This window comes from Hibiscus syriacus, unplaced genomic scaffold, assembly GCF_006381635.1.
Source record: "Hibiscus syriacus cultivar Baekdansim isolate YM2019G1 unplaced genomic scaffold, ASM638163v2 tig00111881_pilon, whole genome shotgun sequence".
Classification (NCBI taxonomy): Eukaryota; Viridiplantae; Streptophyta; class Magnoliopsida; order Malvales; family Malvaceae; genus Hibiscus; species Hibiscus syriacus.
Window position 1 is genome coordinate 746,960 of NW_024063209.1, and position 11,922 is coordinate 758,881.

The 11,922-nt window shown below is 38.2% G+C and overlaps 2 protein-coding genes and 1 pseudogene across 2 annotated transcripts; 2 read left to right on the forward strand and 1 right to left on the reverse strand.

Moving 5' to 3' along the window:
* Window positions 1-599: 599 nt before the first annotated feature.
* Window positions 600-2,311, forward strand: LOC120172840 (MDIS1-interacting receptor like kinase 2-like). The gene is made up of 2 exons (XM_039180197.1): window positions 600-2,240; window positions 2,294-2,311. The coding sequence occupies exons 1-2, from the start codon at window positions 600-602 to the stop codon at window positions 2,309-2,311; spliced, it is 1,659 nt and encodes a 552-aa protein (XP_039036128.1).
* A 17-nt stretch (window positions 2,312-2,328) lies between these two features.
* On the forward strand, window positions 2,329-3,523 carry LOC120172871 (MDIS1-interacting receptor like kinase 2-like). Its single transcript, XM_039180222.1, has 2 exons — window positions 2,329-2,949; window positions 3,041-3,523. The coding sequence occupies exons 1-2, from the start codon at window positions 2,391-2,393 to the stop codon at window positions 3,409-3,411; spliced, it is 930 nt and encodes a 309-aa protein (XP_039036153.1). The 5' UTR covers window positions 2,329-2,390; the 3' UTR covers window positions 3,412-3,523.
* A 989-nt stretch (window positions 3,524-4,512) lies between these two features.
* LOC120172841 lies at window positions 4,513-11,620 on the reverse strand (annotated as a pseudogene).
* Window positions 11,621-11,922: the final 302 nt, after the last annotated feature.

An 11,922-nucleotide genomic window follows, 5' to 3' on the forward strand; every position in this document is an offset into this window, starting at 1 on the left:
TGATGGGAGCTATGAATTATTTGGTCTTTGAAGATGTTAGAAAATTGATGGATTGACCATAGAGTTGACAGATTAATAATGTTTGCGAGATAGCAGCCAGGGTAACGAGAAATTATTGATTAAGTTTGAGTTTAATTTTTAATCGAGTTAAGTTTATGATTTTTTTTATTTTAAGTTTTTACGATTTTTATTTCATGATTTTAAGTTTGAATCGAGCTTGAAAATTTTAAAATTTTAAATTTGTAAACCGAATCAAGTTTTATTTTTGAATTTTTAAGTAGAGTAAAACTAAACAATTCTTAAACTCAACTCTGCTAATTTACAACCCTTAACTGTCTCATCCGACCATCTTCTTCTTGCGTGTATTGTTATAATCACAGTATATTAGAAAGTAAGTTTCTTCACGCCTTACCTAATAAAGTTTTTCCGATCATATTATCTCAACTAATTTTACGAGAAATCTTGAGATATGACATGTCATTTAACTAATTAATTAATAAATCGTTTGACAAAATAAACTTACTATAAATAGCTTTTGATGACAACCAATGTTCTTCGCCACAATTAACAGAAAAGGATTGGTTGAAGCTATCAAAACCATGGCTTCTTTATTCATACCATTCAAGCTCATCTTCTTCTTCCTCTTCTTTGTATCTTTTGATGCTTTCTCTACTTCATCCTTCATAAACTCAACAGAAGCTGATGCTCTTCTAAATTGGAAAGCTAGCCTCCACAACACCACCCAAACTCTGCTCTCTTCTTTGTGGGTCGGAACCAACCATTGCAACTGGGTCGGAATCACATGCCATACGGCTGGAACTGGAAGCGTCGCCAGTCTAAGCCTCGCAAGCTATGGTTTCAGATTCAAAGGTACACTTGAAAATCTCGACTTCCTTTCCTTTCCAAACTTGAATGAGCTTCACCTTTGGAACAACTCACTGTACGGTTCCATTCCCCCGCACATTGGGAACCTTTCTCAACTCGCCATTCTTGATCTCGGTCAAAACATGTTGTCTGGTTCAATACCTCAAGAGCTATGGAAGCTTAAACCTCTAACCCACCTTGTTTTGCATGATAATGATTTCTATGGTTCAATCTGTTCTTCCATTGGAAACTTGACCAGGTTGTCTACTCTTGTTCTTTACAAGAATAAATTTTCCGGGTCGATACCTAAAGAGGTAGGCATGCTTAAATATCTCACTGTATTTAGTCTGTATAATAATAGTTTCCACGGCCCATTTCCTCCAACCTTGAACAATCTTACTAGTTTGCAATATTTTCAAGTGAGTTTTAACCATTTCACCGGTCCATTGCCGGAGAACATATGTGCCGGTGGATCACTCACACATTTAGGGGCAGTGGATAATAAACTGACAGGTCAGATCCCATCAACTTTGAGAGATTGCAAAACCTTGTTTAGAGTTAGGCTTGAAAGAAACCAGTTGACTGGAAATATATCAGAAGCTTTTGGTATATATCCAAATTTGAGTTTTGTTGCATTAAGCAGTAACAGATTTTATGGTGAATTTTCTCCCAACTGGGGGAAATGCCATAATCTACTCAACCTACGAGTCTCTAATAATAACATTACTGGAAAGATACCAACTGAGCTTGGACATGCAGCTCAGTTGCAAGAACTCGATCTCTCTTGGAATCATCTGACCGGTGAGATTCCCAAGGAACTTGGAGCATTCGCAAATATGTCACGCCTTTTTCTTACTGGTAACCAATTTTCCGGTAAAATCCCATCAGAGGTTGGACTTCTTTCAAATCTAGAACAGCTTAACTTGGCATCAAACAGTTTAAGTGGATTTGTTCCTGATCTTGGGAACTGTCAGAGGTTATTCAACTTGAATTTGAGCAATAATAATCTCCAGGAGAGCATTCCATCTTCAATGAGCTTGATAAAACATCTTCAAAGTCTAGATCTGAGTCACAATTCATTTACTGGAGGTATCCCCCAACAACTTGGCCAATTGCAGTTCTTGGAAATATTGGACCTTTCTCACAATATGCTCAATGGTTCCATCCCAAAAGCTTTTGGTGATTTGCAAAGCCTGACAAATGTGAACATATCTTTCAATCATTTAGAAGGTCCTATTCCAGACCTTAAGGCGTTTCATATGGCTTCAGCTGATGCCTTAAGTAACAATAAAGGCCTATGTGGTAACGCTACAGAACTAGGCCTATGTTCTCGAGCCAACCATGGTCATAAAAAGAAAACCAAAGTCATCATTTTGGTTGTCTCTCCACTCTTTGGTGGTCTACTTTTAATGTTAATATTGGCTGGCAGTTGCCTTGCCTTTTGTAAAAAGACTTCAACCAGAAACTCTGAGCCAAGGGAGGTGCAACATGGAGATATATTCAGTGTCTTGGGATTTAATGGAAGAATGCTCCATGACAACATTGTAGAAGCCACTGAAGATTTCAGCTCCTGCTATTGCATTGGTTCGGGAGGATATGGAAACGTTTATAAAGCTGCGTTACCTACAGGTCAAGTGGTTGTTGTGAAGAAATTTCACAATTCTGAAGACAACATGCTCATCCACAACATGAAAGCCTTTGAAAGCGAGATTGTTGCTTTATTAGAAATAAGGCATCGTAACATTGTGCGGATGTACGGCTTTTGTCTGCATCCAAGGCATTCTTTCCTTGTTTATGAATTTATAGAAAAGGGGAGTCTGAAAATGGTGTTGAGCAACAATGAACAGGCAAAGGAGTTGGATTGGAAGAAGAGACTAAATGTAGTCAAGGGATTGGCTAATGCTCTGTCTTATATGCATCATGACCGTTCACAACCCATAATTCATCGAGACATTTCGAGCAACAATGTTCTCTTGGATTCAGACTATGAAGCTCATGTCTCAGATTTTGGCACAGCTAGGCTTTTGAAGCCTGACTCCTCCTACTGGACTTCACTTGCGGGCACCTACGGTTACATAGCTCCAGGTATTAACCGTTTCATTTTCCTGTATTTGTTCTCAATATGCCACATATTTGATTTAAAGTGTTAATTTCTAGTACATTTTTTTTTATGTAGAGTTGGCTTATACATTAAGAGTAGATGAGAAATGCGACGTGTACAGTTTCGGGGTACTAACAATAGAAGTTGTAATGGGGAGGCATCCTGCTGATCTTCTTTCGTATTTGTCGTCATCGACATCCAGAACGATATCTGTGTCGAATGACCAACAGATTTTACTTAAAGATGTGATCGACCAACGCCTCTCACCGCCCGTAAGCCGAGTTGCAAGGGATGTAGTTTCTATTACAAAGCTTGCATTTGCTTGCTTGAATGGCAATCCCCAACTTCGACCAACCATGAAACATGTTGCTCAGGCTCTTAGTCGTCAATCCCTTCCATTGCCAAGCCTTTTCTCGACCATAAAATTGGAAGAACTGTTGGGATAGTAGGAGGGTTGCAAGTATGACCTTATGGAGGTGGTTTTTGCTTAGTGATTTTTGGTTGTCTTATTGTGAATCCTGATTCGTAGGCTGTCTTGTTTTGTGCATCTTACATGTTTTTGAGACCGTGAGTGTTTTGATGTCTCTTCGTCGTTTTTTTGAGTCTTGCTCGGCTAATTGGGGGTGCCTCTGTTTTGTTTTATTGAGCTCAATGTTGTCTTGACATGGCTGATTTTATTTGCATCAGCCTATTGCAGTGAGCTGAATTGTTTCAAGGCATGTTGACTGTATCGTGTGCGTCTGATGGATCCTATGTAATTTGTTTTTATAATTTGATTCAGCCCAACATGCTTGTGTTGGCTGCTATTTTATTATATTCTCTTAAGTTTTTTTTTTGGATAAGCTATCTTTAATGGTGTAATTGATGGTAATTTTTGTCTCTTGACATTAGTGAATTTTTTCTTTTTCTGTCTATGGTTTTTCTCAAAGTAGAGATGGAGGTAAAATTTTATACTATGAGACAAACTTATAAAATTTTAAGGGCAAAAACAGATGAGTAATAATAAATACAAATAAAAATTTAAAATATAAAAGAATTTAAAAATTTTGAGGACAGCAGCCCCGGTCCATCCCTGCCCGAAAAGATTTTTCACGTAAAATCTTGGTGGACGATGATTATGAACGTGGTTATCTTCTAACATCTTTATTAATAAAATATGTTTTTTTGCTGTGAAAAAAAGGATTGGAAGCATTTGACTGGTATCATTGGTTGGAATAGAGGAACCCGTTGCAGTTGTGGAGTATTTTATTATGTTTGATTGGTATCAAAAAGTTCACAATTGACGTTTCAACGAAGCTAGACTACAACAAGTACGAAAAACTCCCTAAAACAAAGACAAAAAAAATACATATAAACCACTAGAGACGGGCTATCATCACACACCATCTTAAAAACAAAATAGCGAACATCAAAACATACAAACAAAAAAGGTCCAGTTCATTCGCAGCGAAGCAATAACCCCTGGCAGTAGCATTCACTTTGATCACTTCTATTCCACATGATTGACCATTGTAAGAAGTGATACCAGTCAAATACTTGCAATCCTGCTACAGTCCCAACTGTTCTTCCAATATTATGGTCGAGAAAAGGCTTGGCAATAGAAGGGATTGATGGCTAAGGGCATGAGCAACATGTCCCATGGTTGGTCGAAGTTGGGGATTGCCATTCAAGCAAGCAAATGCAAGCTTTGTAGTAGAAACTACATCCCTTGCAACTCGGCTTACGGGCGGTGAGAGACGTTGGTCTATCACATCTTTAAGTAAAACTTGTTGGTCATTCGACACAGATCTCGTTCTCGATGTCGATGATGACAAATATGAAAGAAGATCACCAGGATGTATCCCCATCAAAACTTCTATTGTTAGTACCCCGAAACTGTAGACATCACAGTTCTCATCTACTTTTAATGTATAAGCCAATTCTGCATAATAAGAAATACTGGTTAGGCATATGCTACTTAAACTATATCTGTCTATAAACAAATATTTCTAATCTATTAATACCTGGAGCTATGTACCCAGATGTGCCCGCGAGTGAAGTCCAGTTGGAGAAGTCAGGCTTCAAAAGCCTAGCCGTGCCAAAATCTGAGACACGAGCTTCATAGCCTGAATCCAAGAGAACATTGTTTCTCGAAATGCCTCGATGAATTATGGGTTGTGAATGGTCGTGATGCATATAAGACAAAGCATTAGCCAATACCTTGACTACATTTAGCTGCAAAAAGTCAAGGCACCTTTCGGTGATGCATTAATACACCGAAAGGTGCAATGTGGGTTTTGTGAAAATTTGGAAAATGTTAAAATTATTTTTAGTCATTATAATTTAGGGTATTTACAAATTAGTCCTTAAGCTTCAACTATAAATACCCTAGCTCATTTAGCTTCAAAACCATCCCAAATCATTCTAGTTTTCTCCTAATACTAGAGAATTTAGAGAGTTTTTTTAGAGTTGTTTTCTCCTCTTTATCAAGAGAGAATTATCATTGTTTTCTCCTTGGTAGATCGAGATAATTTGTAATTCCTATTTTCTCATAGTGAAATTCTTCTACCGTTGACCATGGTTTTTACCCTATATTATTTACGGGTTTTCCACGTAAATTTTGTGTCTCTTTTATCTTCATTTTTTATTTTCTCAAATTATCAGTTGTAATTTTGCTCTATCCGATAGCCGTCTTCCGCAACAATTGGTATCCGAGCCAGATTTGAGTGTGTAATATCTGCTTATTGTCTTTGTAGTTGCCACCAAAAGGTAGATCCTTCAACATAAGAAAGTAAGAAGGTATTACCCATTCTTTGAAGGTTCCAGAGAACTATTCACGATAATGAAATAGTGGGAGCTATCTAGAAGCTATGGCAATGAAATTTGATATTGAAAAGTTCAATGGTAGAAATTTCTCATTGTGGAAATTGAAGATGAAGGCCATCATGAGGAAAGATGGTTGTCTAGCAGCTATCAGCGAAAGGATGGTGGATTTCACAGATGACAACAAATGGATCGAAATGGACGGGAATGCTATAGCAAACATTCATCTAGCATTAGCAGATGAAGTATTGTCAAGCATCGAGGAGAAGAAGACAACTAAGGAGATATGGGATCATCTCACCAAATTGTACGAGGCCACATCGTTGCACAATAAAATTTTCCTTAAGAGGAAATTGTACACTCTACGTATGCCAGAATCTACTTCAGTGACGGAGCACTTAAACACACTGAACACGTTATTTTCTCAGCTTACATCCTTAAGATGTACAATAGGAGAACAAGAACGGGCTGAACTTCTACTTCAAAGTCTACCTGATTCGTATGATCAACTCATCATCAACTTGACAAGCAGTAATGTCACCAGTCTAGTCTTCGATGACGTTGCAGCTGCTGTTATATAAGAAGAAAATCGCGCAAGAACAAGGAAGACAGACAAGTAAATCTGCAACAAGCAGAAGCGTTGACAACGATGAGAGGGAGATTAACAGAACGTGGCCAAAGTAGCAGTCACAAACATGGTAGATCGAAGTCAAGAAGCAAAAAAGAATTTAAAGTGCTACAACTGTGGAAAGAAGGGTCACTTGAAGAAGGATTGTTGGAGTCTAAATAAAAACTCCAATCCATAAGGCAATACCGCAAACACTTCAGATGATGGAGATGCTCTATGTTATGAAGCGTTAACCACCGTGGAAGGTAGAAAACGATTTGCACATATATGGCTCATTGATTCGGGAACAACATATCACATGACCTCAAGAAGAGAATGGTTCCATCATTATGAACCTGTCTCAAGAGGATTTGTGTATAGTTGTAATGATCATGCCTTAGAGATCATTGGTGTGAGAACCATCAAATTGAAGATGTATGATGGAACAATTAAAGTTATTCGAGATGTGCGGCACGTGAAAGGCCTGAAGAAAATTTTATTATCCTATGAATTGTTGGATAATAATGCAAGCAAGATTGAAACACGAAAAGGAATCATGAAGGTGTTCCGTGGAGCGCTTGTGGTGTTGAAAGGCGAAAATATAGCTGCAAACTTGTACATGCTGAAGGGAGAGACTTTGCTAGAAGCAAAAGCCTCTGTTGCCTCGTGTAGTTCAGATTCTGCAATACTATGGCATCAGAAACTTGGACACATGTCAGAAAAAGGAATGAAAGTCCTTGTGGAGCAAAAGCTACTTCCAGGCTTAACAAAAGTATCACTTCCTTTGTATGAGCATTGCATAACAAGTAAGCAGCACCGGTTGAAATTCAACACATCAAATTCTAGAGGCAAAAGTGTTCTAGAATTGGTTCACTCTGACATATGGCAAGCACCAGTTATATCCCTAGGCGGAGCAAAATACTTTGTCTCATTTATTGATGACTACTCCAGGAGATGTTGGGTGTACCCTATTAAGAAGAAGTCAGATGTGTTTTCCACTTTCAAAAACTTCAAAGCGCATGTGGAACTTGATTCTGGAAATAAGATCAAGTGTTTCAGAACAGATAATGGAGGAGAATACACAAGTGAAAATTTTGATGACTTTTGCAGGAAAGAAGGCATCAAAAGACAGTTCACAGTGGCACACACTCCTCAACAAAATGGAGTGGCAGAGTGGATGAACAGAACCTTGTTAGAAAGAACAAGAGCAATGTTGAGGGATGTAGGCCTAGAAAAATCATTATGGGCAGAAGCAGTCAATACCGCATGTTATTTGGTGAATCGAGCTCCATCAATCGCAATAGAGATGACGACACCAATGGAGATGTGGACTGGTAAACCAGCTGATTATTCAAACCTCCATGTATTTGGAAGTATTGTGTACATGATGTAAAACTCCCAAGAAATTTCAAAGTTGGATCCAAAATCCAGGAAATGCAAATTCTTGGGGTATGCTGATGGTGTAAAGGGGTATCGCTTGTGTGATCCCACTACCATCAAAGTGATCATCAGTAGGGATGTTATCTTTGTAGAAGATAAACTACAAAGAAAAGAAGACGATGATAGAACTGAAAAGTCAGAGACTACACATATACATGTGGAAAAGGAGGTTGAACAAGGAGATTCTTCTGAAGCAGAACCAATACATGATGAACAAGAACCAGAGAGTTCTGAAGCACCAACAACTCGTCAATCAGATTGTGTGAGAAGACGTCCCAATTGGTACTAAGATTATGTTATAGAAGGTAATATTGCATATTGCCTTTTAACAGAGGACGGTGAGCCATCAACATACCAGGAGGCAATAAACAACTCAAATGCTTCACTGTGGATGATGGCGATGCAAGAAGAAATTGAAGCCCTTCATAAAAATAATACATGGGACCTTTTCCACTACCACAAGAAAGGAAGCCAATTGGTAACAAATGGGTCTTCAAAATCAAGCGAAATGGTGATGATCAAGTAGAGAGGTATCGTGCAAGACTGGTGGTTAAAGGATATGCTCAAAAAGAAGGTATTAATTTCAATGAAATATTTTCTCCTGTGGTTCGACTAACAACAGTTCGAGTAGTCTTGGAAATGTGTGTTACATTGAATTTACATCTAGAGCAGCTATATGTTAAAACAGCTTTTCTTCGTGGAAATCTTGAAGAAGAAATTTACATGCTCCAGCCTGAAGGTTTTAAAGAAAAAGAAAAGAAGAAATTGGTTTGCATGTTGAACAAATCTCTGTACGGTCTAAAGCAGGCGCCGAGGTGTTGGTATAAGAGATTTGATTCCTTCATTATGTGCCTTGGATACAACAGACTTAATGCAGACCCTTGTGTTTATTTCAAGGGGTATTGTGATAACGATTTTGTTATATTGTTGTTGTATGTGGATGACATGTTGGTTGCAGGACCCAACAAAGATCATATTGAAGAATTGAAGGCACAATTGGCTAAGGAATTTGAAATAAAGGACTTGGGATCAGAAAACAAGATTCTAGGGATGCAAATTCACCGAGACAGAAGTAATAGGAAGATTTGGCTTTAACAAAAGAATTACTTGAAGAAGATCTTGTCACGATTCAACATGCAAGATTGTAAGCCAATTTCTACCCCTCTTCCTATTAACTTCAAATTATCCTATAGTATGAGTCCTAGCAGTGAAGAAGAGAGGATGAAGATGTCTCGAGTATCGTATGCATCAGCAGTGGGAAGTTTAATGTTCGCTATGATATGCACAAGACCAGACATTGCACAAGCAGTGGGAGTGGTTAGTCTGTACATGGCGAATCCAAGCAAAGAGCATTGAAATATAGTAAAGAGGATCCTGAGATACATCAAAGGGACCTCAAATGTTGCATTATGTTACGGATGATCAAACTTACTAATCAATGGGTATGTAGATTCTGACTATGCAGACGATTTGGATAAAAGCAAATCTACTACAGGATATGTGTTCAAAGTTGCTGGTGGAGCTATAAGCTGGGTTTCAAAATTGCAGTCAGTTGTGGCTACGTCAACAATAGAAGCAGAATATGTAGCAGCTACACAAGTCAGTAAAGAAGCAATTTGGTTGAAGATGCTATTGGAAGAGTTTGGGCACAATCAAGAGTATGTCTCTCTGTTTTGTGACAGTCAAAGCGCCTTGCATCTAGCAAGGAATCCAACATTTCATTCAAAGACAAAGCACATACAAGTTCAGTACCATTTCATTCGTGAAAAGGTGGAAGAAGGGACGGTACATATGCAAAAGATCCATACCAAAGACAACATAGCAGATTTCATGACGAATGCGATCAACGCTGATAAATTTACTTGGTGTCGATCCTCTTGTGGTATGTCAAAGACATAAACAACATGAAGGTACAAGGTAGAAATAATGGTGTGAAGACATGATTGTTCCAATCAAATCTTCAAGTGAGAGATTGCTAAAAGTCAAGGCACCTTTCGGTGATGTATTAATGCACCGAAAGGTGCACAGTAGGTTTTGTGGAAATTTGGAAAATGTTAAAATTATTTTTAGTCAATTTAATTTAGGGTATTTACAAATTTGTCCTTAAGCTTCAACTATAAATACCCTAGCTTATTTAGCTTCAAAACCATCCCAAATCATTCTAGCTTTCTCCCAATACTATAGAATTTAGAGAGTTTCTTGAGAGTTGTTTTCTCCTTTTTATCAAGAGAGAATTATCATTGTTTTCTCCTTGGTAGATCAAGAGAAGTTGTAATTCCTATTTTCTCATAGTGAAATTCTTCTACCGTTGACCGTGGTTTTTACCCTATATTATTTACGGGTTTTCCACGTAAATTTTGTCTCTTTTATCTTCATTTTTTATTTTCTCAAATTATCAGTTGTAATTTTGCTCTATCCGATAGTCGTCTTCCGCAACATTAGCTTCTTCTTCCAATCCAACTCCTTTGCCTGTTCATTGTTGCTTAACACCATTTACAAACTCTCGTTTTCTACAAACTCATAAACAACAAAAGAATGCGTCGGATGCGAACAGAAGCCATTTATCTGCACAATGTTATGATGCCTTATTTCTAATAAAGCAACAATCTCGCTTTCAAAGGCTTTCATGTTGTCTTCGGATTGATTAAATTTCTTCACAGCAACCACATGACCAGTTGGTAATGTAGCTTTAAAACGGTTCCATGTCCTCCCGAACCGATGCAATAGTCGTAGCTGAAATATTCAGTGGCTTCAATGATGTTGTCATAGAGTATCCTTCCATTAAATACAAACTCAGTGAGCATATCTCCATGTTGCTCCTCTCTTGGCTCGGGTTTTCTGGTTTGAATCCTTTTGCAGAAAACAAGGCAACTTCCAGCCACTACAAACAGCAAAAGCAGACCACCAAAGAGTGGAAGCACAACTAAAATGAAGACTTCGGAGCTCTTTCTATGACCATGGTTGGCTAGAGAACATGGACTTAGTCCACTAGCGTTACCACATTAGCCTTCATTGCCTCTTAAGGCATCAGCTGAAGCCATATGAAAGGCCTTAAGGTCTGGAATAGGACCTTCTAAATGATTGAAAGATATACTCACATTCATCAGGCTCTGCAAATCACCAAAAGCTTTTGGGATGGAACCTTTGAGCATATTGTGAGAAAGGTCCAATATTTCCAAGAACTGCAATTTCCCAAGCTGTTGTGGGATACCTCCAGTGAATGAATTGTGACTCAAATCTAGACTTCGAAGATGTTTTATCATGCTCATTGAATATGGAATGCTCTCTTGGAGATTATTATTGCTCAAATTCAAGTTGAATAACCTCTGGCAGTTTCCAAGATCAGGAACAGATCCACTTAAACTGTTTGATGCCAAGTTAAGTTGTTCTAGATTTGAAAGAAGTCCAAACTCTGATGGAATTTCTCCGGAAAATTGGTTGCCACTAAGAAAAGGACGGGATATATTTGTTAATGCTCCAACTTCCTTGGGGATCTCACCTGTTAGATGATTCCAAGAGAGATCGAGTCCTTGCAACCGAGTTGCATGTCCAAGCTCAGTTGGTATCTTTCAAGTAATATTATTATTAGAGATTTGTAAGCTGAATAGATTATGGCATTTCCCCCAGTTGGGAGAAAGTTCACCATAAAATCTGTTACTGCCTAATGCAACAAAACTCAAATTTGGGTGCATACCAAAAGCTTCTGATATATTTCCAGTCAACTGGTTTCTTTGAAGCCTAACTCTAAACAAGGTTCTGCAATCTCTCAAACTTGATGGGATCCGACCTTTCAGTTCATTATCCATTGCTCCAAAATACCTGAGTGACCCCCCTGCACATACATTATCGGCAAAAGAACCCGTTAAATATAGTTAATGTTTATCTGAAAATGTTGCAGACGAGTAAGATTGTTGAAGGATGGAGGAATTAGACCATGGGAACTTTATTAGACAGCTTAAGTTCAGTTAGATATTTAAGCATGCCAATCTATTTAGGAATCAACCCAGAAAAGTTATTTCTGGGAATTGAAAGAGTAGACAAGGTGGTCAAGTTTCCAATGGAAGCAGGGATTGAACCAGATAATCTATTCCCACGCAACCGAAGTACA